The sequence below is a fragment of the Heteronotia binoei genome, chromosome 12 (genome assembly GCF_032191835.1).
Source record: "Heteronotia binoei isolate CCM8104 ecotype False Entrance Well chromosome 12, APGP_CSIRO_Hbin_v1, whole genome shotgun sequence".
NCBI lineage: Eukaryota > Metazoa > Chordata > Lepidosauria > Squamata > Gekkonidae > Heteronotia > Heteronotia binoei.
This window is the reverse complement of record NC_083234.1, coordinates 13,233,419-13,259,128: the sequence shown is the minus strand read 5'-3', so window position 1 is coordinate 13,259,128 and position 25,710 is coordinate 13,233,419. Positions and strand designations below refer to the sequence as shown.

Sequence of the window (25,710 nt, the reverse complement as noted above, 5' to 3'; positions counted from 1 at the left end):
TTTTGAGAGGATTCTGGCCCTTCTAAGAGCAAGGATGCTTGAGTTGTAACAGGATCCTGGCTGCTTCTCTGAGCCAGCAATTAGCCCAAATGGGCAACAGCCAGCAGAGGGCTATATAGCTGTAGGCTTTGGGAGGAGGCTTTGTGGAAGCAACTAGTCATCTCCTTGACGTTCTAGCATCCACTCCGGCTTGACTTTGGTTTCTGGACTCCCTGACTTTTGTCATGGGTGCTGGGGACCCTGCAGAGGAAGACGAGTCTTCCGAGGAAACTGTACCCCTGCCACCTGCACCAGTACCCCTGCCTCCTGCTGAAGAAGATCCCAGCCCCCCTGCCTCGCCCTCTCGGGTGGCTCGTGTGCGTGACCGCCTCCGTCAGGACCTCAGGGATCGGAGGAGGGCGGCACGCTCACAAGCAAGACGCTCCCTGAGTCCTGAGTTTTGAGAGGATTCTGGCCCTCCTAAGAGCAAGGATGCTTGAGTTGTAACAGGATCACTGTGTGACAGAGTGTTGGACTGGAGGGGCCATTGGCCTGATCCAACATGGCTTCTCTTATGTTCTTATGTGACACAGAATGTTGGACTGGATGGGCCATTGGCCTGATCCAACATGGCTTCTCTTATGCTCTTATGTGACACAGAGTGTTGGTCTGGATGGGCCACTGGCCTGATCCAACAGGGCTTCTCTTATGTTCTTATGTGACACAGAATGTTGGACTGGATGGGCCATTGGCCTGATCCAACATGGCTTCTCTTCTGTTCTTATGTGACACAGAGTGTTGGACTGGATGGGCCATTGGCCTGATCCAACAGGGCTTCTCTTATGTTCTTATGTGACAGAGTGTTGGACGGATGGGCCATTAGCCTGATCCAACATGGCTTCTCTTATGTTCTCTTATGCACCTGGAAACCATAAAGCTCCCAGAATGACCCAACTCATGGTTCAAAATGCATAAGGGTGGTCTCCAACTGGGACAGCAACATGGTGAAGGGTGAGAGTTAACCCCCCCCCTCCACAATGCAGTCATCCAAAAATACCTCCTCCAAGTTGCTTTCATCATAAAAATGAAAAATACAAGAACTCTGACAGGTCAAATCACTGCTTCAGACTTAGTACTGGGGATAGGGAATGTTGCTGGGACTGAACTTTGGATCCTCATTTGGCCATGAATCCTTACTCTGAAGATGATGTTGGGTTTATATCCCACCCTTCACTCTGAATCTCAAAGTCTCAGAGCAGCTCACAATCTCCTTTACCTTCCTCCCCCACAACAGACACCCTGTGAGGTCAGTGGGGCTGAGAAAGCTCTCCCAGAAGCTGCCCTTTCAAGGACAGCTCCTGCGAGAGCGATGGCTGACCCAAGGCCATTCCAGCAGCTGCTTGTGGAGGAGTGGGGAATGAAAGAATCTGTGCACTTAACCACTACCTCAAACTTAATGAGTGGCTTATACAGCTTGAGTGCAATGGCACCTTTAAAAAAAGTTTTATTCAAGGTATAAACTTCTGTGTGCAAGGATACTTCTATAGTGCTACAGTGCTTCTGTATCTGAAGACATGTGCCCTGAGTCCCTTGGATAAAAGGTAAGAGATGCAATACAACGGGGAAGGGGGAGGGGGATGGTCAACAATTCCTTGCATCTGCTGCTGTGCGATATGTCTGAAATGCAACAGCAAAAGCTCACGGCTGAATACTGCAAATACTTATATATTTAATACTTATAAATATATAAGTTTTTGCAGTACTCAGCCGTGAGCTTTTGCTGCTGCGTTGCAGGTTCTTGTACATGGCTTCCTCTTTTGTTGGTTTGTGTGATATGTCTGGCAACACATGGCTCTCAGTAGTAGAAAAGTAGAAAAGAGCTTTCTTAGTAGAAAAGAGCAAGAATCCAGTAGCACCTTAAAGACTTTGTGAGCATTCGTGAGCCTCTGCTCACTTCTTATATGTGTGTGTGTATAAAAATTTTTTTTTTGGCCACTGTGTGACACAGAGTGTTGGACTGGATGGGCCATTGGCCTGATCCAACATGGCTTTTCTTATGTTCTTAGACCTTGGATTGTGCCAGTTGTTTGTTGGATGCAGGGCGGGGGCAGAAGAGAATGCATTCATCTCCTCCAACCGGTCATTTAGTATTCCGAAATGGTTGAACCAGCAGGCATCAACACATACACAAGTCTAGTTAGGTTTCTGGATGCAGGGTCCTTCACTTTCTGCTGTCCAATTATCCTTCTTTCACGCAAATTAGAAAGTCAAGGAAGGTCACCCACAAAGGAAACCTTGCTCTTCTGTGCACGTTTCTCTCCCTGGCTTGGGATGAGGCATTCTAAGGCTGCGGCATTCAGAAGAAGAAGAAGAATTGCAGATTTACACCCCACCCTTCTCTCTGAATCAGAGACTCAGAGCGGCTTACAATCTCCTATATCTTCTCCCCCCACAACAGACACCCTGTGAGGTGGGTGGGGCTGAGAGAGCTCTCACAGCAGCTGCCCTTTCAAGGACAACCTCTGCCAGAGCTATGGCTGACCCAAGGCCATTCCAGCAGGTGCAAGTGGAGGAGTGGGGAATCAAACCCGGTTCTCCCAGATAAGAGTCCGCACATTTCACCACTGCACCAAACTGGCATCATTTCAGGCATTTGATTAGCTGCACTGGCTCTTCTTCAGAACACTTTTTAAAATACTTTGGCACTTATCTATTTACTGGCATCATTTTGAGGGTAATTTTAATCAGATATATTTTTAGAATTTTAATTTGCCGATTCTACTTGATTTTGAAAAATCTGCCGCAACTCCAGTGTTCATTAACGGTACTATTTCCTGCTCTGTGCCAATCAACCCTTATCGCCCCCACCCAGCCGTTCCTTGCAAGCGCTTTGACACAGGGCTCACAACTTTTTCCCATAGCTGGAATTTGGGCTGTCAAGAGAAAGGGTTCACACTTAAGGCAATGAAGCAAGCACAGTCTGAGAGGCAGTGCCAGCCTACAGCTAGGTGTCTCCCGGATTTTTGTTGGATGTGACTTTTGAAAGGCCATCGGTCCTGCTTGGATCCCTCTTTCCAGTCGGTGGCTGCCTTGGATGGCATAGTGGCAGCCCTAATACCTTTTTTTTTTTTTTTTTGCCATCCAGTCACAGTTGATTTATGGCAGCCCCATGGGCCTTTGAAGGTGAGAGATGTTCAGAGGTGTTTTGAATATAGGAACATAAGCCGTGTTGGATCAGGCCAGTGGCCCATCCAGTCCAACACTCTGAGTCACATAAGAACAGAAGAGAAGCCCTGTTGGATCAGGCCAGTGGCCCATCCAGTCCAACACTGTGTGTCACATAAGAACAGAAGAGAAGCCCTGTTGGATCAGGCCAGTGGCCCATCCAGTCCAACACTCTGAGTCACATAAGAACAGAAGAGAAGCCCTGTTGGATCAGGCCAGTGGCCCATCCAGTCCAACACTGTGTGTCACATAAGAACAGAAGAGAAGCCCTGTTGGATCAGGCCAGTGGCCCATCCAGTCCAACACTCTGAGTCACATAAGAACAGAAGAGAAGCCCTGTTGGATCAGGACAATGGCCCATCCAGTCCAACACTGTGTGTCACATAAGAACAGAAGAGAAGCCCTGTTGGATCAGGCCAATGGCCCATCCAGTCCAACACTCTGGGTCACATAAGAACAGAAGAGAAGCCCTGTTGGATCAGGCCAGTGGCCCATCCAGTCCAACACTGTGTGTCACATAAGAACAGAAGAGAAGAGAAGCCCTGTTGGATCAGGCCAATGGCCCATCCAGTCCAACACTCTGGGTCACATAATAACAGAAGAGAAGCCCTGTTGGATCAGGCCAGTGGCCCATCCAGTCCAACACACAGTGGCAAAAAAACCCCAGGTGCCATCAGGTCCACCAGTGGGGCTAGGACACTAGAAGCCCTCACACTGTACCCCCCCCCCCCATGCACCAAGAATGCAGAGCATCACTTGCCCCAGACATTAGAAAATAAAAGAAGTCATGTTGGATCAGGCCAGTGGCCCATCAACACTCTGTGTCACACAGTGGCCAAAAAAACCACGTGCCATCAGGAGGTCCATCAGTGGGGCCAGAACTCCAGAAGCCCTCCCACTCTTGCCCCCAAGCACCATGAATACAGAGCGCCACTTCCCCAGACAGAGAGTTCCATCTATTCCTTGTGGCCAATAGCCACTGAGGGACCTCTGCTCCGTATGTTTATCCAATCCCCTCTTGAAGCTGTCTATGCTTGTAGCTGCCACCACCTCTTGTGGCAGTGAATTCCATGTGTCAATCACCCTTCGATTAACACCCTTTGATTTGCTATCCCCTGCCTGTATGTCATGACCCTGGTTTCCTTGGTGCTCTCTCATCCAAGTACCACCAGGGCTGACCTTGTTTAGATCTGATGAGAACAGGCTAGCGTGGGCTATCCAGTTCAGGTCAGACTAGCCTGATGCTTTCAGAGCTGGGAAGCTAAGCAGGGTTGGTACCTTGTGACCACCAAGTACTTAGTGCTTCCTTGATAACAACCGAGGAAGACTGGGATGGCTGTGCAGAGGAAAGCAATGGCAAACAAGCTCTGCTCATCTCTTGCCTTGAAAAACTGCTGAGGTAGAACTTCACGGGGCTTCCAGGAGTTGGTTGAGAGCAGGGCTTTTTTTAAGCAGGAACTCCTTTGCATATTAGGCCACACACCCCTGATGTAGCCAATCCTACTGGAGGATACAGGGCTCTTCTTACAGGGCCTGCTGTAAGCTCCAGGAGGATTGGCTACATCAGGGGTGTGTGGCCTAATATGCAATGGAATTCCTACGACTATAAAAAGCCCTGGTTGCGACTTAGCAACATTTAGGATGGCAGGTGGCGGAGGCGGTGCTTCCACTGTAATGCTACCCAGAAGGGACTGTGTCTTCCTAGAAGGGTCTTGATATTCCTAAGAACTGGCAGCAAAGATGACATGATACTGCCTTATACAAAATCAGACCCTCAGTCCATAAAGCTCAGTATCGTCTATTCAGACTGGCAGCTGCTCTCCAGACAGAGGTCTTTCCCATCACCTACTGCCATATCCTTTAACTGGAGATGCCAGAGATTGGACTTGGGGCCTTCTGCATGCCACACAGATGCTCTTCCACTGAGCCACTGCCTCTCCCTTAAAGATGAAGACTGTGGAGCGAGGAAGAGGAAGGGTACTAGAATGAGGTCCAAGGAAGCAACATAAAGAGAGCCAGTTTGGTGTAGTGGTTAAGCGTACGGACTCTTATCTTGGAGAACCGGGTTCGATTCCCCACTCCACTTGCAGCTGCTGGAATGGCCTTGGGTCAGCCATAGCTCTTGCAGAGCTGTCCTTGAAAGGGTAGCTTTTGGGAGAGCTCTCTCAGCCCCACCTACCCCACAGAGTGTCTGTTGTGGGGGAGGAAGGTAAGGGAGATTGTAAGCTGCTCTGAGATTCAGAGTGAAGGGTAGGGTATAAATCCAATATGCGGAGAGGGCGGGATATAAATGCAAAGTAATAAATAAATAAATAAATAAATCATCATCTTCTTTAGATGATATTAGAGCAACAGGTATGAAGCCATAATGGTCGCCGTAGGACCATAGCAGTTCCCATCATCATTAAAGACAGCAGGGATGGGCAGATGAAGATGCACAAAAGGGCAAGGCTGGCATCACTTTGGCACCGGGAGTAGAGGAAGCAAAAACGTCCACAGGCCTTTTCAGGGATCCCGAGCTCAGGCTATGTTTGGAGAAGCTTAATGCTTTGCCTAGGGCTCTGCAGCACCTAAAGCTATCCCTAGTCCCTCACCCTCCTCGGCTCAGTTTATAAAAATTCATATGGTTTCTATTTTTCGCTTTGCCATGAATTTTAAACAGATCAGCCAACAGACGGGTGCGGAGCCCACCGTACCGTACCCAGTTGACAATAACGAGACAAGTGGCAAAGCGCAGAGCGAGAGTACATGAAAGCGGGCTTGTATTTTCATCACCTCGTCTCTCCCCCCCCCACCCCTTCCCCAATCCCAGCTTCTTCTCTGTCCCCCTTGTACCTCGCTATTAACCTAGATTATTAGTTCTGTTACAGGGAATCAGAACGGTATCTCGGTATACTGCCAATCGCAACGGGGCCCTTTCCCCTCCGACTGAAGCATCTCCAGTCTGGTCGTTATTGCAGCAATAAGCAATAAATAACAGCCGTGATGCAGCGGAGGGTCATTTGTTCCAAAGGCAGCCGGTTTGCGCGCCAGCTAATTAAGTTACATGGCATTTGACAAAGCCACTTCTCAGTCTGTTTTCCTCTCTTCTGAAGATGAGTGACGGGCAATAGGTAAATTGGGCTCCTTTGGTAACTGCTTCCTGAAGAATCTCTTTCAAAGCATCCTTGGATTATTGAGAGGCAGAGCACCAAGGGGGTTCCCTGCTAACGCATCCTTGCCGGATGTTGCGAGGAAGAGACATTGCTGAGCACAGCCAGAAACTTGGGACCAAAGAGCAGCTAATAGAACTGTTGTTCAGTCGCACAGTCGAGTCCGACTCTTTGCGACCCCACGGACCAAGTCACGCCAGGCCCTCCTGTCTTCCACCATCCTCCAAAGTCTGCTCAAATTCATGTTAGTTACATCAGTAAAGCTGCCCAGCCATCTCATCATTTGCCGCCCCCTTCTTCTGTTGCCTTCTGTCTTTCCCAGCATCAGGGTCTTCTCCAGGGAGTGCTCCCTTCTCCTTTGGTGGCCAAAGTATCTGAGCTTCAGCTTCAGCATCTGACCTTCCAGTGAACAGTCTGGGTTGATTTCCCTTAGGACTGATTGATTTGATCTTCTTGCAGTCCAAGGGGCTCTCGAGATTCTTCTCCAGCACCACAGCTCGAAAGCATCTATTCTTCTGCACTCAGCCTTCCTTATGGTCCAGCTCTCACAGCCATATGTTACAACTGGGAATACCATCGCTTTGACTATACGGACTTTTGTTGGCAGGGTGATGTCTCTACTTTTTATTATACTGCCCAGGTTCACCATGGCTGTCCTCCCAAGGAGCAAACGTCTTTTAATTTCATGGCTACAGTCGCCATCTGCAGTGATCTTGGATCCCAGAAATGTGAACTCTGTCATTACTTCCAGGTCTTCCCCTTCTATTTGCCAAGGTTTGATGGTGCCGGATGCCATGATCTTCGTTTAGAACTAGATCTGGATAATGGAAATGCTGTCGCACTGCTTGGGAAATCCAGTTGCTGCCTAGGTTAGATGGTACCTGCTGGTTTCAGGAAAAGTGCAAGCTAAAACAGTGAGTGAGAAGCCATGAAGATTTCAGGTAGCCTGTCTTTCTCTCTGGCCAGCCTTGTCACTGCAGGCCAAAGCCTTTGTTGCTCCAATGTGGCTTTGTTCCTTTATTTTTCACCAGAAAGTGTTCATTTTTTAAATACATAAAGAGCTCAGTCCCACGTGATCCACACCATGCCTTGTGATCAGCTTGTTTGTTTGCAAGTCTAGAGAGGGACTGACTGAAAACGAAAGTTTGCCAGGATCACGGCAATATTGGGTTCTGCAGGACCTTGGACAGTTCCTATGGAAGGCAGCTTTTGAGCCACTCTGAGATTCTGAGGAGTGGAGGGCGGGGTATAAATCCATCATCGTCTTCATCTCCTCCTCCTCCTTCTCCCACGAGTACTTCTTAGACAGGCTTGGCTCATTTAGGACCCCTGAGGCAGGCTCTTGAAGAAGAAGATATTGGATTGTATCCCGCCCTCTACTCTGAATCTCAGAGTCTCAGAGCAGTCAAAAATCTCCTTTACCTTTCATCCCCCACAACAGACACCCTGTGGGGCTGAGAGAGCTCTTACAACAGCTGCCCTTTCAAGGACAACTCCTACAAGAGCTATGGCTGACCCAAGGCGATTTCAACAGCTGCAAGTGGAGGGGTGGAGAATCGAGCTCGGTTCTCCCAAACAAGAGTCTGCGCGCTTAACCACTACACCAAACTGGCTCTCAAAACTGGCATTTGCACAGGCATTTGCACACACTTCTTCTATGTCTTTTCACAGCGGTGATAAAAAGAAAGAAACAAACAAACAAGCAGCGCCATGGTCTTATTAGCAATGAATAAAACAAGAGCCGTGGCTGTGGGGATTCTCGAGACGTCCATAAGCAAGCTCCCTTTCATCCATCCTCAGATGCAGCTTAGGAGCTGGTTGATGTTTCCTGTGTCATTAGAAAACGGAGCTGATCTAGGAGGAGAGGCCAAGAGATCAATTGCCTTTCTACCCAAAGGTGAAGTTCGGTTATCCGCAAATGGCCATTATACCTGGCTCCTCTCAGACGCACCTGGGGGAGATTCACCCAAGGACAGAAGGATCAGCGCTGCTGATGAAAGCACAGGCTCATTGTCTCCGAAGCAAGAGGCAAAGGAAAGGTTTCTTCTGCACAGGGAGGAATAGCACTCTGGGAACATAGGGCCACGAAAGGTCATCGAGCCTAATTTGCAGGAGGATATTAGAAAGGTGGAGGGCCTTTGCAGCAGGGCATGCTTAGGGCTTGGCGGTGTAGGCGCATGCTTCCGAGCACAATCCGGCTGTTACATAGGTCAGAAGGGCATCACTCTTGCACGCACAAATGAGATTAAGCTAGTCACGTGTTACTTTCTGTTGTAGGTCTCTTTAGAAAAAGGTGGATGTAGAAGGGTTCACGTGGCAAATATCTAACATTAGTTATGTGGTACACTCTAGCAAAAGGTGTACAAGTGTGCACAATCGGATATCCATTACAAGGGGTGGGCATCAAGGGTTTGTTTTGGCCGTCGTCCCCATGATGCCATTTCCCTGGAACATCTCCCTGTAATGATTTCATGCAAATTACCAAACGCAGGGGAGGATTCTTTAGAGCAGCAGTTCCCACAAGTCCGAACGTAGAATCATAGAATCAGAACCATAGAATCATAGAGTTGGAAGGGACCTCCAGGGTCATCTAGTCCAACCCCCTCCACAATGCAGGAAACTCACAAACACCTCCCCCTAAATTCACAGGATCTTCATTGCTGTCAGATGGGCCATCTAGCCTCTGTTTGAAAACCTCCAAGGAAGGAGAGCCCACCACCTCCTGAGGAAGCCTGTTCCACTTAGGAACCGGTCTAATGGTCAGGAAGTTCTGAAGAGCCAGTTTGGTGTAGTGGTTAAGTGTGCGGACTCTTATCTGGGAGAACCGGGTTTGATTCCCCACTCCTCCACTTGCACCTGCTAGCATGGCCTTGGGTCAACCATAGCTCTGGCAGAGGTTGTCCTTGAAAGGACAGCTGCTGTGAGAGCCCTCTCCAGCCCCACCCATCTCACAGGGTGTCTGTTGTGGGGGAGGAAGGTAAAGGAGTTTGTGAGCCGCTCTGAGACTCTTCAGAGTGGAGGGCGGGATATAAATCCAATATCTTCTTCTTCTTCCTCCTAATGTTGAGCCGGAAACTCAACATTCAGAAGAACTTCCTGACCATTAGAGCAGTTCCTAAGTGGTACCTCAGCAGTTCCTCAGTGTACTTGGTGCGGTGACCCTACTTGGTAGGGTAACCCATTCAAAGTTTTTTTTTGCGCTCCAGTCAAACTAGTCCATTGTCCCATTTTTCTACAGTGGCTAACCAGATGCTTTTGAGAAACCGACAAACATCACGCAAAAGCTGACCCTTGCTATGAACCCCAAGCAAGTGGCATTCTGGCAGACACAGCCTTTGCATATGGAGGTCATACTCTGGCCTATGACCACCCTCTCCTTCTCCATTACACCCTCTATTCCTTGCTAGGATTCTAAGAATCTCACTCTAGTAACCAGCAGGACATATTTTACTTGACCAACGTGTATATGCAGGGAAGAAAAAAACACACCTACTAATGTATGACATAAGAACATAAGAGAAGCCATGTTGGATCAGGCCAATGGCCCATCCAGTCCAACACTCTGTGTCACACAGTGGCAAAAAAATTTATACATACACACACACTGTGGCTAATAGCCACTGATGGACCTCTGCTCCATATTTTTATCTAAACCCCTCTTGAAGGTGGCTATGCTTGTGGCTGCCACCACCTCCTGTGGCAGTGAATTCCACATGTTAATCACCCTTTTGGTGAAGAAGTACTTCCTTTTATTCGTTTTAACCTGGCTGCTCAGCAATTTCATCGAATGCCCACGAGTTCTTGTATTGTGAGAAAGGGAGAAAAGTACTTATTTCTCTACTTTCTCCATCCCATGCATTATCTTGGAAGACATGGAAGATCCTGTTCCCAGGGTCAGATCTTGGTCTCCAAAATAGAAAAGGAAGCAATGGAAAGGGCAAGGGAGGCCATTAGGGAGGGCTGGCCTGAGACCCACTTTCAGAGGTTTTGCAACCCACTTCTGTATCCTGACCCACAGGATGGGAAACATTGCTTTAGAGGACATCACAGAAGCAACCGAGACTTCAGGTGGTCAAGACATCATCCAAATGATTCCGGAGCAGAACTGGGGGCATGCTCACTCGTGAATACCTGGCTTAACTGTATGTGCGATTATTTAAACTCCTACAGATCTCAGACTGGAACTCCAAATCAAATTGATTTCATGACTCAAAGTGGGTGAAATGAGAATGGCGACGTAAGGACTTCAGGATTTATCCAAATTAATCCAGCCTTACAGGACAAACTAGTACAAGAGTCCAATAGCAAAAGAATGTCCAGGATCCTCTAGAGGCTGAGAAGGAGCAGTCAGGGATTTTTTTGTAGCAGGAACTTCTTTGCATATTAGGCCACGCCCCCTGATGTAGCCAATCCTCCAGGAGCTTACAGTAGGCCCCCTACTAAGAGCCCTGTAAGCTCTTGGAGAATTGGCCACATTGCAGCGGTTGGCCTAGTATGCAAAGGAGTTCCTGCGACAAAAAAAGCCCTGCATAGGATCTTCATTGCTGTCATGACTGGAACTCCAAATCTAATTGATTTCATGACTCAAAGTGGGTGAAATAAGAATGGCGACATAAGGACTTCAGGCCATCTAGCCTCTGTTTGAAAACCTCCAAGAAAGGAGAGCCCACCACCTCCCGAGAAAGCCTGTTCCACTGAGGAACTGCTCTAATGGTCAGGAATCATAGAATCAGAGTTGGAAGGGACCTCCAGGGTCATCTAGTCCAACCCCCGGCACAATGCAGGAAACTTACAAATTGTTGTTCAGTCGCACAGTTGAGTCCGACTCTTTGCGACCCCATGGACAAAGTCACGCCAGGCCCTCCTGTCTTCCACCATCCTCCAAAGTCTGCTCAAATTCATGTTAGTTACATCAGTAACACTGTCCAGACATCTCATCTTTTGCCTTCCCCTTCTTCTTTTGCCTTCTGTCTTTCCCAGCATCAGGGTCTTCTCCAGGGAGTGCTCCCTTCTCCTTTGGTGGCCAAAGTATTTGTGCTTCAGCTTCAGCATCTGACCTTCCAGGGAACAGTCTGGGTTGATTTCCCTTAGGACTGACTGATTGGATCTTCTTGCAGTCCAAGGGACTCTCAAGAGTCTTCTCCAGCACCACATCTCAAAAGCATCTATTCTTCTGCGCTTGGCCTTCTTTATGGTCCAGCTCTCACAGCCATACATTACTACTGGGAATACCATCGCTTTGACTATACGGAGTTTTATTGACAGGGTGATGTATCTACTTTTTATTATACTGTCCAGGTTCACCATAGCTGTCCTCCGAAGGAGCAAACATCTTTTAATTTCATGGCTACAGTCACTATCTGCAGTGATCTGGGATCCCAGAACTTACAAAAAGCTCCCCCTAAATTCACAGGATCTTCATTGCTCTCAGTTGGCCATCTAGCCTCTGTTTAGAAACCTCCAAGGAAGGAGAACCCACCACCTCTCGAGGAAGCCTGTTCCACTGAGGAATCGCTCTAACAGTCAGGAAGTTCTTTCTAACGTTGAACCGGAAACTCTTTTGATTTAATTTCAACCACTGGTTCTGTTTCTACCTTCTGGGGCCGCAGAAAACAATTCCACCCCATCCTCTATAGGACAGCCCTTCAAGTACTTGAAGATGGTGATCCTATCACCTCTCAGCCACCTCCTCTCCAGGCTAGGGATATCCAGGAAGGGATATTCCTGTAGATTTTGGGGGTTGGAGTATGGAGAGGGCAGGACTTGAGAAGAGAAGGATCTCAGTGGGATCTAATGCCCTATAGTCCACTTTGTAATGCTGCCATTTTCTCCCGGGGAACAACAAATCTCTGTAATCTGGAGTTAGCTGTAATTCTGGTAGAACTCCAACCACTACTTGGAGACTGGCCACCCTGATTCGTGTTCTGGGAAGCGTCAATAGACCTTGAACAAATACAAAGCCTGATTTGGGGGGGATCGACTTTCATACTCGCTGAGCTCTCGGTGAACACCTCCCTTGAGCTTGCTGTTTATTTCTTTCCAGTTATGTCTGCTTCCCTGTGTCCCTTCCAGCTCCTGGAATGGAACATATCACACTTTCTCTCCTTGGCAGTCCTCTGGCCAATATCATTCTTGCCCTCAGCAAGTAAGGAATCAACATGCTGGGGTTGCCAGCTGCAGGTTGGGAAATGGGGTTGCCTACGGTTGAGGCAGCGGGTGTCCTATTATTCTACCATTTGGCCTCCCTTGTGGTGACGTCATGCTTTATTACAGTGCTATCTTATTGTTATTACCATCGTTTAAGGTGGGCCTACAACTGGTTATTGATGTGCTGTGCCCTGTCCGCCAGCGGTGCGTTTTATTTATTGTTTTGACTGTTAATTTTAATATGGTGCTTTAACTTTGATATGTAGGGGTTTTTTAAATTGTTATTATTATATGTTGTGATCCACCTTGAGCCCATTTACGGGAAAAGGCAGACTATAAGCCTACTAAATAATAATAATAATAATAATAATAAATAAAAATGCCTGAGGATTTTGTGGGTGGAGCCTGAAGAAGGCAAGGTTGGGGGAAGGGAGGGACTTCAACGGGGCAGAATGCCATAGAAGGCCCCTTCCCAAGTGGCTGTTTTCTCCAGGGGAACTGATCTCTGTCACCTGGAGATGGTTTAATGGTTTATTGGTTTTTTATCCCACCTTCCCCACTGAAGCAGGCTCAGGGCGGCTCACAGCTAGTAAAATCGCAGTAACATTCCAGCACACAATACATCATAACTGGAATTAAAGATTAAAACATTAAAACAGTCAGGTGCTAATATCGTTGGATGTCATTTCATTTCCGGGGGCGTTCAATATTTATTAGATGTCATTCCTCACTTACTATATCGGCATTTCAGAATCCATTAAAGGCCAGCCGGAATAGCGTTGTCTAACAGGCCTTGCAGAACTGGGCAAGGTCCCGCAAGCCCCTCACTTTCTCCGGCGACTGGTTCCACCAATGTAGTTGTTGTTCAGTCGCACAGTCGAGTCCGACTCTTTGCGACCCCATGGATAAAGTCACGCCAGGCCCTCCTGTCTTCCCCCATCCTCCAAAGGTTGCTCAGATTCGTGTTTGTTACATCAGTAACGCTGTCCAGCCATCTCATCTTTTGCCGTCCCCTTCTTCTTTTGCCTTCAATCTTTCCCAGCATCAGGGTCTTCTCCAGTGAGTGCTCCCTTCTCATTTGGGGGCCAAAGTATCTGAGCTTCAGCATCTGACCTTCCAGGGAACAGTCTGGGTTGATTTCCCTTAGGAGTGACTGATTGGATCTTCTTACATTCCAAGGGACTCTCAAGAGTCTTCTCCAGCACCGCAGCTCGAAAGCATCTATTTTTCTGCGCTCGGCCTTCCTTATGGTCCAGCTGTTGCAGCCATACATTACTACTGGGAATACCATCGCTTTAACTATACGGACTCTTGTTGGCAGTAGGGGGCAGCAATCGAGAAGGCCCTCTCTCTGGTGGATGTCAATCATGCCTCCCTCGGGCCAGGGATCACTAATAGATTTTTGCGTCCTTGCAAAATCAGTTGTAATAGCAGGAGATCTCCAGCTACCACCTGGAGGCTGGCAACCCTACAGCATGCGTGATTCCCCACCAATTCTCAGGCCAGGGAAAATATCACAAGTTCTTATACAAATTATTTCCTCTTCTTTTTCGCATTTTCAAAAAAAAAAAATGGCCAGAAGTGAGAAATGTTACAAGAGAGTCAGATAGATAGACAGGCAAACTGTGGGTTTCCTTCCTGTTTTCTCCGTGGCTAAGAGACAGGCTCTGGTCCTTCTCTTCCAGCAAAACGTTAGCTTTGGGCAAAACCATTCCAACCAATGTTCTTTGCTGTCCAAAGAATAAATAGCAGGAAACGGGCATTTTTATATGCAAGGGAGGAAATATTGCCCTATTTTTCAGCTCGGAGGAGGGAGAAGCATGTATGTTTTCGCTGCACTCTGTGCTCACCACTTGAAGTCTTTTATAGCATTCTAATTAGCACACCACACGAATCTCTGTCTGCTTCTTTCATCTCCTTCCCCGCACAAAAGCCCTACGAAGTAGAGAAGTGTTTGTAATTAACCCTGCACGGTGGCAGCTCACGTTAATTGTTTCCTCCTCATTTCCATTCACTTGGAATTTCTCTTTTAGGTAAAATGTTAAAGAAGTTTTGAGTCTGGGTCTCGCTTTTTCAAAATCATGGTTTAATATGCAGCCAGGACTGTTTTCAGCTACATGTAAGTTTCCCCGTGGCGCAGAGTGGTGAAGCTGCTGTGCCGCAGTCCTAAGCTCTGCTCACGTCCTGAGTTCGATCCCGGCGGAAGCTGGGTTCAGGTAACCGGCTCAAGGTTGACTCAGCCTTCTGTCCTTCCGAGGTCGGTCAAATGAGTACCCAGTCAAGTGTAGATGACTGGGGAAGGCAATGGCAAACCACCCCGTAAAAAGTTTGTCGTGAAAACATTGTGATGTGGCATCACCCCAGAGGTGGAAACGACTGGTGCTTGCACAGGGGACTACCTTTGCCTTTAAGTTTCCCCAGGGTGGTTTCTGTTTCACATGCCTCCCATGGAGCAAAGTATCAGATGATGGACAGATCCAGGGCTTGTTCCAGCAGGAACTCATTTGCCTATTAAGCCACACCTCCTGACATCACCATTGTTTCACATAGGGTTTTTTTTGTAGAAAAACCCAGCCGAAACTCATTTGCATATGAGGCCCCACCCCCTGACGCCAAGCCAACCGGAACTGCATTCCTGTGCGTCCCTGCTCCAAAAAAACCACGGACAGATCCAAGCAAATAACTCCTTATCCGCCCACATCTCTTAAAGCAGCTTACAAAACAAATGGTAGGGAGAGAAGCTCTTCTCCTCAAAGTCACTGGGTGAAATTACTCGACAGGAAGCTCAGAACAGACAAAAAAAGCTCATTCTTCTCACAATACACAACTGACGTTCCTAATTCATTATCACAAGATGTGGCAATTGCCGGACTATGAACATAACGACATCAGAAGAGCCCTGCTGGATCAAACCAATAGTCCATCTAGCCCAGCATCTTGTCTCACACAGTGGCCAACCAGTTCCTCTGCATGGTCAGTAACAGGGCATAGAGGCCGAGGCCTTCCCCTGATGTTGCCTCCTGGCTCTGGTATTGGATTAGTGACTCTGAATGTAGAAGTATACCTCAGCCATTATGGCTAGTAGCCACTGATTCTTGGTGCTTGGGGGGCAGCAGTGGGATTGCTTCTGGAGTTCTGGCCCTGCCAGTGGACCTCCTGATGGCAGCTGGGTTTTAGCCGCTGTGTGACAATGAGTGTTGGACTGCAGGGGCCATGGGTCTGATCCAACATGGCTTCTTGCATGTTCTTATGTCTGGGGCAGTGATGCTCAGTATTCTTGGCGCTTGGAGGGCAACAGTGGGAGGGCTTCTGGCGTTTTGGCCCCATTGGTGGACTTCCTGGTGGCATCTGGGTTTTCGACACTGTGTGACACAGAGTGTTGGACTGGAGGGGCTATTGGCCTGATCCAACATGGCTTCTTGCATGTTCTTATGCAGGTACTGAAGAAAAAGAACCTTGGAAGAGCACTGCAGTCTTCCCCTGCTTGAATGTTTGCAGAAGCTTCCAAACCAGCTGCTGCTGAAAAGTGGCCCTTTGAACCAGATCCACGTGAATCACCATTTCTGACATGCCCAAATTCCCTAATGGGGCTGCTCTGTGAAATATTCCAGACTCTGTGAAATATTCCAGACTTCGCAGCAGTGGGATCCCTGTGGTTTAACTTTCTTCCACCCGCCTCCCCCTCTCCCAGGAGCCATTCAAGTCCCTCTCTCCCACCCCGTCCTTTTGTAAGGATGACGGCAGAATCATTTGTCTCCATGAAGAGGCAAGGCGAAAGCACTTATCTCCACAAAACCCCAGGGCTACCGCTTGACAGAGAGCTCTCAGGGCCACACCTAAAAACGCAGAGCCTTTCTTCCCTCTTTTGTTCCAAGACATCACACACTCCTTTGTGACCGTCCCTCCTCACTTCCACGCTGGCAAAGCTATAAAAATCCATACCAACAGCCCGAGGCGTCAGTAAACATTCTGGTCACAAATAGCAACAACGGGAGGCCAGGCTGGCTCTCTGGCGGGCGTGGAGCCTTTTTGACAGAGGCCTCCTGCGGGAATAGGCCCCTGTGAGGTGGAGGTTGTCAAGAATTAGGGTTGCCAAACCTCCAGATGGGGACTGGAGATCTCCCAGAATTACAACTGATCTCCTGACGATAAAGATCAGTAACCCGGGGGAGAAAATGGTTCCTTTGGAGGGTGGTATCTATAGCATCAGGACCTTTTTTTGTAGCAGGAACTCCTTTGCATATTAGGCCACACCCTCCTGATGTAGCCAATCCTCCAAGAGCTTTCAGGGCTACTGTAAACTCTTGGAGGATTGGCTACATCAGGGGGTGTGGCCTACTATGCAAAGGAGTTCCTGCTACAAAAAAAGCCCTGTATAGCATTATACTCCACGGAGGTCCCTCTCTGCACCCTGCCCTCCCCGGGCATCATCCACAATCTCCAAGAATTTCCCAGCTTGGAGCTGTTGGCAGCCCTACCACCTGTGCCCTCCCACTAATCAACGATGATCTAGCCCAAATGAGGAAGTGCACAACATGGCCCTTCTACTCTGGAGTTGGCAACCCTTCAAAAAATGATCTAGTCCAGGGGTGGCCACACTGTGACTCAGGAGCCGCATGTGGTTCTTTCACACATATTGTGTGTGGCTCTCGAAGCCCCCACCGCCCTGTCAGCCAGCTTGGAGAAGGCATTTCTCTCTTTAGATCACTTCTCAGCCTTCCATCCTTCCGAGGTCGGTCAAATGAGTCCCCAGCTTGCTGGGGGGAAAGGGTAGATGGCTGGGGAAGGCAATGGCAAACCACCCCGTAAAAAGTCTGCTGGGAAAACATTGTGAAAGTAACATCACCCCAGAGTCGGAAATGACTGGTGCTTGCACAGGGGACCTTTCCTTTTCCTTTCCTTTCCTTCCTTCCATCAGATGTTTGAGAGCCATGAGACAGGAAGGAAGGAAGGAAGGAAGGAAGGAAGGAAGGAAGGAAGGAAGGAAGGAAGGAAGGAAGGAAGGAAGGAAGGAAGGAAGGAAGGAAGGAAGGAAGGAAGGAAGGAAGGAAGGAAGGAAGGAAAGCAAATAGATGGGAGGGAGGGAGAGGTGGAAAGAAAGCAACTTTAACTTTAAATGCATTCTCCAAGCCACTGGCTGGCTTGGCTGGGAGAAGTAATCTAAAGGGCTTCTCCAAGCTGACAAATGGCTTCTCCAAGCTGGCGAATGGGGTGGTGGGGGTTTCAAGAGCCACACAAATATGTGTGAAAGAGCCACATATGACTTCCAAGCTGCAGTTTGGACCCCTCCTGTTTTGGACAAATATGATCTAGAGCCAGTCCTACTGACATGCAGCTTTTCAATGCCAAGGGAAGCTTTTAGCAGTCGCAGAGCATTAAAATATGAAAGGACCCCCTTCCCCCTGCTGACAGAAGTGACACAATGCAGGCAAAGTCTGACCATGTGATTCTGGCCTCTAGATAGTGTTTAGGCTTTACTCACCCGAGCGATCAACTCCCCGACCATCCCGGTCCAGGTCCCATTAGCCTCAGGCACTCCGTACACTCCGTCGCCCACCAGATGGATCTTGTAGTTGAAGTGCAGGATCTCTGCCAGCTCCTTCAGCATGTCGACGCAGAAGCCTTCGTAGCGGTCATTCCCATCCAGCTCTTGATGGTTCCCCTTGAGCATTAAGTAAGGGTTTTCCTGCATCGAAACTGGGCAGCTGTCATTCCCATCTTAGGCATGAAGTTGCAACAGCACTAGATTTAGCACCAGTCGGAAAGGAGGGGTTGGTGAAGGGGGTGGACTTGCTGGGAATCATCAGGAGGGGAAGGGAAGGGACCAGAAAAGGATCCTGCAAACTCTTAGATCTTTTATGTTGAGCTAGATTCCAGTCTAGGAGCACCTTACAAACCAACAAGCGGATGGTGTGGAGTTGTTTTATGTTGTGCTGGAAGGCTGGACCAGAACCAAGGGGTTGAAATTAAATCAAAAGAGTTTCTGGCTAAACATTAGGGAGAACTTCCTCACAGAGCAGTTCCTCAGTGGAAGAGGCTTCCTTGGGAGGCGGAGGGCTCTTCTTTGGAGGTTTTCAAAGAAAGGCTAGATGGCTATCTGACAGCAATGGTGATTCTGTAAACTTAGGCATAAGAGCAGCCATGTTGAATCAGGCCAATGGCTCATCCAGTCCAACACTCTGTGTCACACAGTGGCCAAAAAAAGCTCAGGTGCCATCAGGAGGTCCACCAGAGGGGCCAGGACACTAGAAGCCCTCCCACTGTTGCCCTTCCCAAGCACCAAGAATACAGAGCATCACTGCCCCAGACAGAGTGTTCCATCTATAAGAACATAAGAGAAGCCATGTTGGATCAGGCCAATGGCCCATCCATTCCAACACTCTGTGTCACACAGTGGGCAAAGAAACCTGGTGCCATCAGGAGGAGGTCCACCAGAGGGGCCAGGACACTAGAAGCCGTCCCACTGTTGCCCCTCCCAAGCACCAAGAATACAGAGCATCACTGCCCCAGACAGAGAGTTCCATCAATACGCTGTGGCTATTAGCCACTGATGGACCTCTGCTCCAAATCATGAGAAGCACGGCAGGATGAGCTGCATCAGCGCTTAGTTCTCATGGTCCTTTTTTTTCATGCCCAGGGAAATGCTGTTCACCATTTTGGCATCAGGCAGTTATTTTTCTCCAGGCCATTTTGGCCAGGGATCCTGGAGAGTTTTCTTTTTTCTTTTTGCCATCTTCTGGGTATGGAGCAGGGGTCACCGGGAATGTGGGGGAAAGTACTTGTGAATTTCCTGCATTGTGCAGGGGGTTGGACTCAACGATCCTGGAGGTCCCTTCCGAGTCTATGATTCTCAATTTTCAGGGTATAAACTTTCAAGAGTCAAAACTCCTTTGGTCAGATACTTTCATCAGAACTTTGGTTCTCAAAAGCTCATGACCAGGGCCTTTTTTTGTAGCAGGAACTCCTTTGCACATTAGGCCGCACCCCTTGATGTAGAAGAAGAAGAAGATATTGGATTTATATCCTGCCCTCCACTCCGAAGAGTCTCAGAGCAGCTCACAATCTCCTATACCTTCCTCCCCCACAACAGACACCCTGTGAGGTGGGTGGGGCTGGAGAGGGCTCTCACAGCAGCTGCCCTTTCAAAGACAACCTCTGCCAGAGCTATGGCTGACCCAAGGCCATTCCAGCAGGTGCAAGTGGAGGAGTAGGGAATCAAACCCGGTTCTCCCAGTTAAGAGTCTGCACACTTAACCACTACACCAAACCGGCTCTTGTACTAAGAGCTCTGTAAGTTCTTGGAGGATTGGCTACATCAGAGGGGTGTGGCCTAATATGCAAAGGAGTTCCTGCTGCAAAAGAAGTCCTGCTCAGGACCCTAAAATCTTGTTGGCCTCTAAGGTGCAACTGGACCGGCATCTAGTTCTTCTGCTGCAAACCAACATGGTTGCCCAACTGGAACTCTTTTATGTTGCCTGGGCTGCAGCAGTGGTGGACAGATTCCAACTGGACTTGCCGTTATGTGGTTGGTTGAAAATTATGTAAGTTCCATAATGGAAAATGACATTCTGTGGGTTAATGGATCTGCTCTGGCAAAGATGGGACACAACAGGGAGTAGAGATGGAGCTATGGGAGAGATGCAATCTGTTAAGCAAGTGTGGGCGGGCAGCCACAGGCAAGAGTCAGTCAGCCGCAGTCCTCGGATAGCAACAGCTGAGTGAATGACTCCAAGATGACCAAGGCTGGGTCCTCCTTGACAGTTCAATCAAGAAACTTTGGCCTATGGCACGAGGGGTTGGACCCTGTGCAGTCAAGTAGATTGAAGACATAGTACCCCCTCAAGTGCTGAAATCAGAGCTTTTTTTGTAGCAGAAACTCCTTTGCATATTAGGCCACACACCCCTGATGTAGCCAATCCTCGTGGAGCTTACAGTAGGCCCTGTACAAAGAGCCCTGTAAGCTCTTGGAGGATTGGCTACATCAGGCCTAATATGCAAAGGAGTTCCTGCTACAAAAAAAAAAAAACCCTGGCTGAAATTATCTCTGCCCCCCAGAAAGTTGCTAAGGGAAGATCTGGTTCCACAGCTGAAGAACTTGGCAAACTTAGAGAACTGAGCTGGACCTAAACATGCTCAGTTGGTTGCCAACTGTCCATACATGGTCTATTGACCAGATAATAGCAGGGCTCATGGAAACCCCAATGCCATCCACTTCCATACTATTCCAATTGTCTTCTGGTTCGGGAAGGTGCCAGACAGAGCACAGAATTTCTTTGAGCCTGGGGCTGTGCATAACAAGGCCAGACAGAGTCATGGGCACAGACTCAGATATATTCTAGGACATCTAGTGGGTGAAAACCCATACATGGAAAAAAAGAAAGAAAGCATCTGGTCACAGCAGTAGAGCAGTGATGTAAAGACTTTCTGCAGACAGGATGTAAAATCCCGCATGACTCAAATCGTAGCCAACTTAATCATAGCAAACAGAATAGGTGATCCATCTTCTCCTCATCCCAACTGTTTTCATAACCAAAATTCCAGGGACAACACGTCCACAGTTCTAGCCCTCCTTCTAGCTACCTCATCAAATATCATTTCCGCACAACTCATCAGTGTAACTTGAACAGCGTAGTCATGAATGTTCCTTGGTGTGCAATTAGTCATCTCGTAACCTGTTCTTCAAGAACTGGGTGTCTATGCACAAACAGGGTGTCAAACATGTGGCCCGGGGGCCGAATCAGCCCCCTGGAGGGCTCCTATCAGGCCCCTGAGCAACTGGCTGTCATCTGCTTCCTTCTCCCCCTCTCTTGCTTCTTTCTACATCACAGCATGCTTTGGCAACCAAACCGGGACCACGGAGGTTTCACTGCAAGCCTAACCACCTAAAAAATCTCTCCGTGCAACAAAAATTAATTGTACAACTTACTCAAACATTGGATAAGTTGAGTAAGTTGTACAATTTATTTTTGTTGCACAGAGAGGTTTTTTAGGTGGTTAGGCTCACAGCTTGCTTTGCCAGGCTTGCTCAATCACACAGGCACTCCAGAGCAAAGCCTGTATTTTCTCCATTGGCTGAGGCTCCTCCCTTGGGGAGGAAGGGGGGAGAGGCAGAGCTTGCTTTGCCAGGCTCTCTCAATCACACAGCAGAGCTACTGAGCCAAGCCTCTCTTCCTTCTATTGGCTGAGGCTTTTCCCCGTTCTGGTCCCCTGGAGAAGGAAGGGAAGAGCCAGAGCTTCCTTTGCCCAGTTCCCTGGATCCCATGGGAGAAATACAAAGAAAGTACCTTTAAGACCAACATGTGCTAATGTTTTAAGCATGTTTTAGTTTAAGTTGTTGCTGTTGTTTTCTTTTTTTTAAAAAAACCCCTTTAATTGTGTTTGTCTGCGTCCTTTATAAAGCTTTTATCTCTGCTACCGAATCTTAAATAGGAATGCATACAGCCTGATCCGATATGACCCGGCCCGACAAGGTCTCATTTATGCCATATCTGGCCCTTATAACAAATGTGTTTGACACCCCTGGGTTAGTGTATGGTGATGAGAACAGGTAACGGCCAACATCTGGAGGCCACCCTAAGATACCCCCAAAGCAATATCGGAGACCAGCATGACCCCCCCACGCTTACCAGGATGGTGGTGACGATGAGGGTGGTGTTGAAGAGGGTCTCCGAGACATTAGATGAGAAGAACTGGTCGTCCATGGTAAGGCCTTTGGTAACGTGCCAGTGACCAATCTGCAAGGTGGGGGGGGGGGGAGGAGAGAGAAGAGTCGAATCGTGACATTTATAGAGCAAATTACCGCCTGCTTCTACCATATGGCTGCGGTCACTGACATCGGTCAGGCCAGCCCCATAAAAGGCGACTCCTGATGCTTCATTAGCTTTATGGCGCACCCCACCAACCGTTATGTCGGAGAGAGGAATATCAGCTGCCGTTCGGCTTTTGGCAGAGCCAACCGGCACAACCATCTCAGCACGCAGAAGCCGCTTGAGTCGTGGACCTCATTCCAAGAGGTGTGCGACGCTGAAGACGGGGAGAAAAAAGTGCCAACGGCTGGAGGCCAGAGCTGTTCTATCTAGGTTTCCCCGCACTGGCACGAGTGCGTCTTTAATGCCTCCACTGCTCCGTGCTCCATCTTTAGCGATCTGCTTTGAAGCTCACTCTTTGCAGTCCTGCTCAGCCACTGCTTGCCCCCCGGTCCCCCGTCCTCTAATGCTGCCACCGGGAGATTAATTAACCCCTTCTGAAAGACACCATTCGGGCTAATCAACCCCACCAAATCAACACGGAGTCTAATCCTCCCTATCTAAGCTTCCATGTTATACGTATTAAAAGCAATTTATACTCTCCAGTGGAAATGGAATGGAGCCATAAATCCTTCCTGACACTACAGAAGGGTCTAGTTTTTCCCTGGGCATGATAGAAATATCACAAGACCAAGGGAGGAAGGTATGAATCTCCAACTCTCGCAGTTTGGGGTGCATGTGTGTGATAGTTCTGTCTTAAAATGGATCTCCCCAGGGGTCGTTTTGTAGAAAAATAGGTGGTGGAGCTCATTAGCATATGCCACCCCCTCTCCCAGCCAAAAGCAACCGAATGCAAGGAAAGAGAGCCCTGGGCAAGCGAGGCCTGCTTGGGCTGACTAGAAATCTGGCCAGCCCAAGCAGGCCTCGCTCGCCAGGGGCTCTCCTGGGCCACCACCCCCAGTCAAAAGGCCAGCAAGCCACTCACCCCCCAAAATCACATCATAAGTGGAGAAAGGGTGGTGCGGGCTTCTCCAGGGGTTAATGAGGGCTGCTGGGGATGTGGCAAAGCTCCTGGTGGCTGGCTGGCTGCCCGCTCTTCTATTCCAGGGACTGTTACACAGCTGCACCTACTATTCGAGGGACAAGGTAGGTAGGGAGGAAGATGGGTAGCCCTCAGAAAGGTTCAGGAGCTGTGCTTCTGTGAACTCCTGCTGAATCTGAGGCCTGGATCTCCCCTCCTTTGAAAGCTGTTGAACCCCTGGTGGATATGACCAATTTCAGCATCGCGGTGGGCTCCTAAATGTTAAACTGCTCAAAGGCTGAGCTTGCAAAAGCATAACAAGAGTCCCATGCAATGCAGTAGGCTCTCACAGCCGGCGTTTGTAGTGTGATTACATCTTACAGTGAGTTTATTGGGGCCAAACAGGACGTGACAGCGTCCTCGTGGTGGCTACAAAGGCACCACCACCACTTAAGTTACTTTTAAATGGCAGTGATGACCTTGTGGTCACCATGAGCATGCCTAACTGTTAGGACAGCGCAGCCCTCAAGTCTTCAAGACACACCTTGTCAGGTTTTAGAGTGGAGCTATCTAGCTGTTTGGGTGCAGCTTAAGAACATAAGAACATCACAACAGGCCGTCTGGGTCATGGTACATCTAGTCCAGCATCCTGTCTCACACAGTGGCCTACAAGTTCCTCTGGAAAGCCAACAACATAGAGGCCAAGGCCTTCATAAGAACATCAGCCCTAATGGATCAGACCTGTGGTCCATCTAGTCCAGCATTCGGTCTCACACAGTGGCCAAACTAATTCCTCTGGAGAGCCAACAATAGGGCACAGAGGCTGAGGCCTCCATAAGGAGACCCCTGCTGGATCAGACAAGTGGTCTATCTACTCCAGCATCCTGTCTCACACAGTGGCCAACCAGTTCCTCTGGACAGCCAACCACAGGGCATAGAGGCCAAGGTTTTTGCAAGAACATCAGCCCTACTGGATCAGACCAGTGGTCCATCTGGTCCAGCATCCTGTCTCACACAGTGGGCAACCAGTTCCTTTGAAGGACCAACAACAGGGCATAGAGGTTGAGGCTTTCACCTGGGAAGACTATAAGAAGAGCCTTGCTGGATCAGACCAGTGGTTCACCTAGTCTACCATCTTAAGAACTTCAGAAGAGTTCTGCTGGATCAGACCAGTGGTCCATCTCGTCCTGTGTCCTGTCTCATGCCGTGGCCAACCAGTTTCTCTGGATGGCCAGCAAAAGGGTGTAGAGGCTGAGGACTTCCCTGATGTTGCCTTCTGGCTTGGAGATTCAGAGGCTTAGTGCCTCTGAATGTGAAGGTTCCCCTCAGCCACCATGGCTGGTAGCCATTCACAGACTTATCCTTCATGAATCTATCTAATCCCCTTTTCAAGCTGTTTATTCCTGTGGCCATCTCTACATCCTCTGGCAGCAAGTCCCACCCTTTAATTATTCTCTGTGTAATGTAGTATGAAGTAGTGGCTTCATGGGTTTGAATCACAGCTCATTAGAATCAAAATGAAGTAAAGTCACATTTCTGTCAAAAATGTTCAGCTTCACATATGATACTAGAAGCCAACTAAAAGAGAGCATTATTATTTATACGGAGGATCTGCATCTCGCTTTTTTGAGAAGGGTCCCCAAAGCAGCTCAGAACATTGGTAAAAATGCAACAGCTCTCTTAAGAAGAAAACGAGGGCATCCGTGAATTAAAGCCATACACTCAAAGGGATTCTGGGAAGAGATGAAGAAGAAGAAGGAATTGTATTTATATCCCATTCTTCACTTTGAATCTCAAAGTGGCTCACAAACTTCTTTACCTTCCTCCCCCACAAAAGACAACCTGCGAGGTAGGTGGGGCTGAAAGAGCTCTCCCAGAAGCTGCCGTTTCAAGGACAACTCTGCGAGAGCTATGGCTGACCCAAGGCCATTCCAACAGGTGCATGTGGAGAAGTGAGGAATCAAACCCTGTTCTCCCAGATAAGAGTCCACACACTTAACCACCACAGCAGACTGGCTCCCAATGGAATCAATGGAGGCAAACCTGGCCTCTGGATAACAGGTCTCCCTGACAGTTAATCATTGCAGATACACTTGGCCTCTAGACAACGGACCTATCTGCCATTGGTATAAGGCATCAATCGACCCAGACCTCTAGGTAACAGAATTACTCGTCACAGGAAACAAGAAGTAAACTTGGCCTCTGGACACCAGTCAAGGATAATGGGTGAAGACTTGCTGAGCCAGCCTAATCAACCAGTGCCTTCTGGCTCTAAGACACCGCAAGGACCAATCAGCTCACTTTGCTCCTGGTCACCTGAAGACCTTCAAGACAGTGTCCCTCTGGGAACTTTCCTGGTAGGTTAAAACGTGAGTCAATGAATCCCAATAAATGCAAACACAGGCTCATTTGTAAATTCAGCTAGTGTGCTGCAAGACAC

At 48.6% G+C, this 25,710-nt stretch overlaps 1 protein-coding gene across 1 annotated transcript in view; it reads right to left on the bottom strand.

Moving 5' to 3' along the window:
- Positions 1-25,710, bottom strand: part of GRIK4 (glutamate ionotropic receptor kainate type subunit 4) — a 901,771-nt gene that overhangs the window by 75,299 nt on the left and 800,762 nt on the right. Inside the window, 2 exon segments of the mRNA XM_060251811.1 lie at positions 17,986-18,189; positions 22,130-22,237. Coding sequence (XP_060107794.1) covers positions 17,986-18,189; positions 22,130-22,237 — 312 coding nt within the window.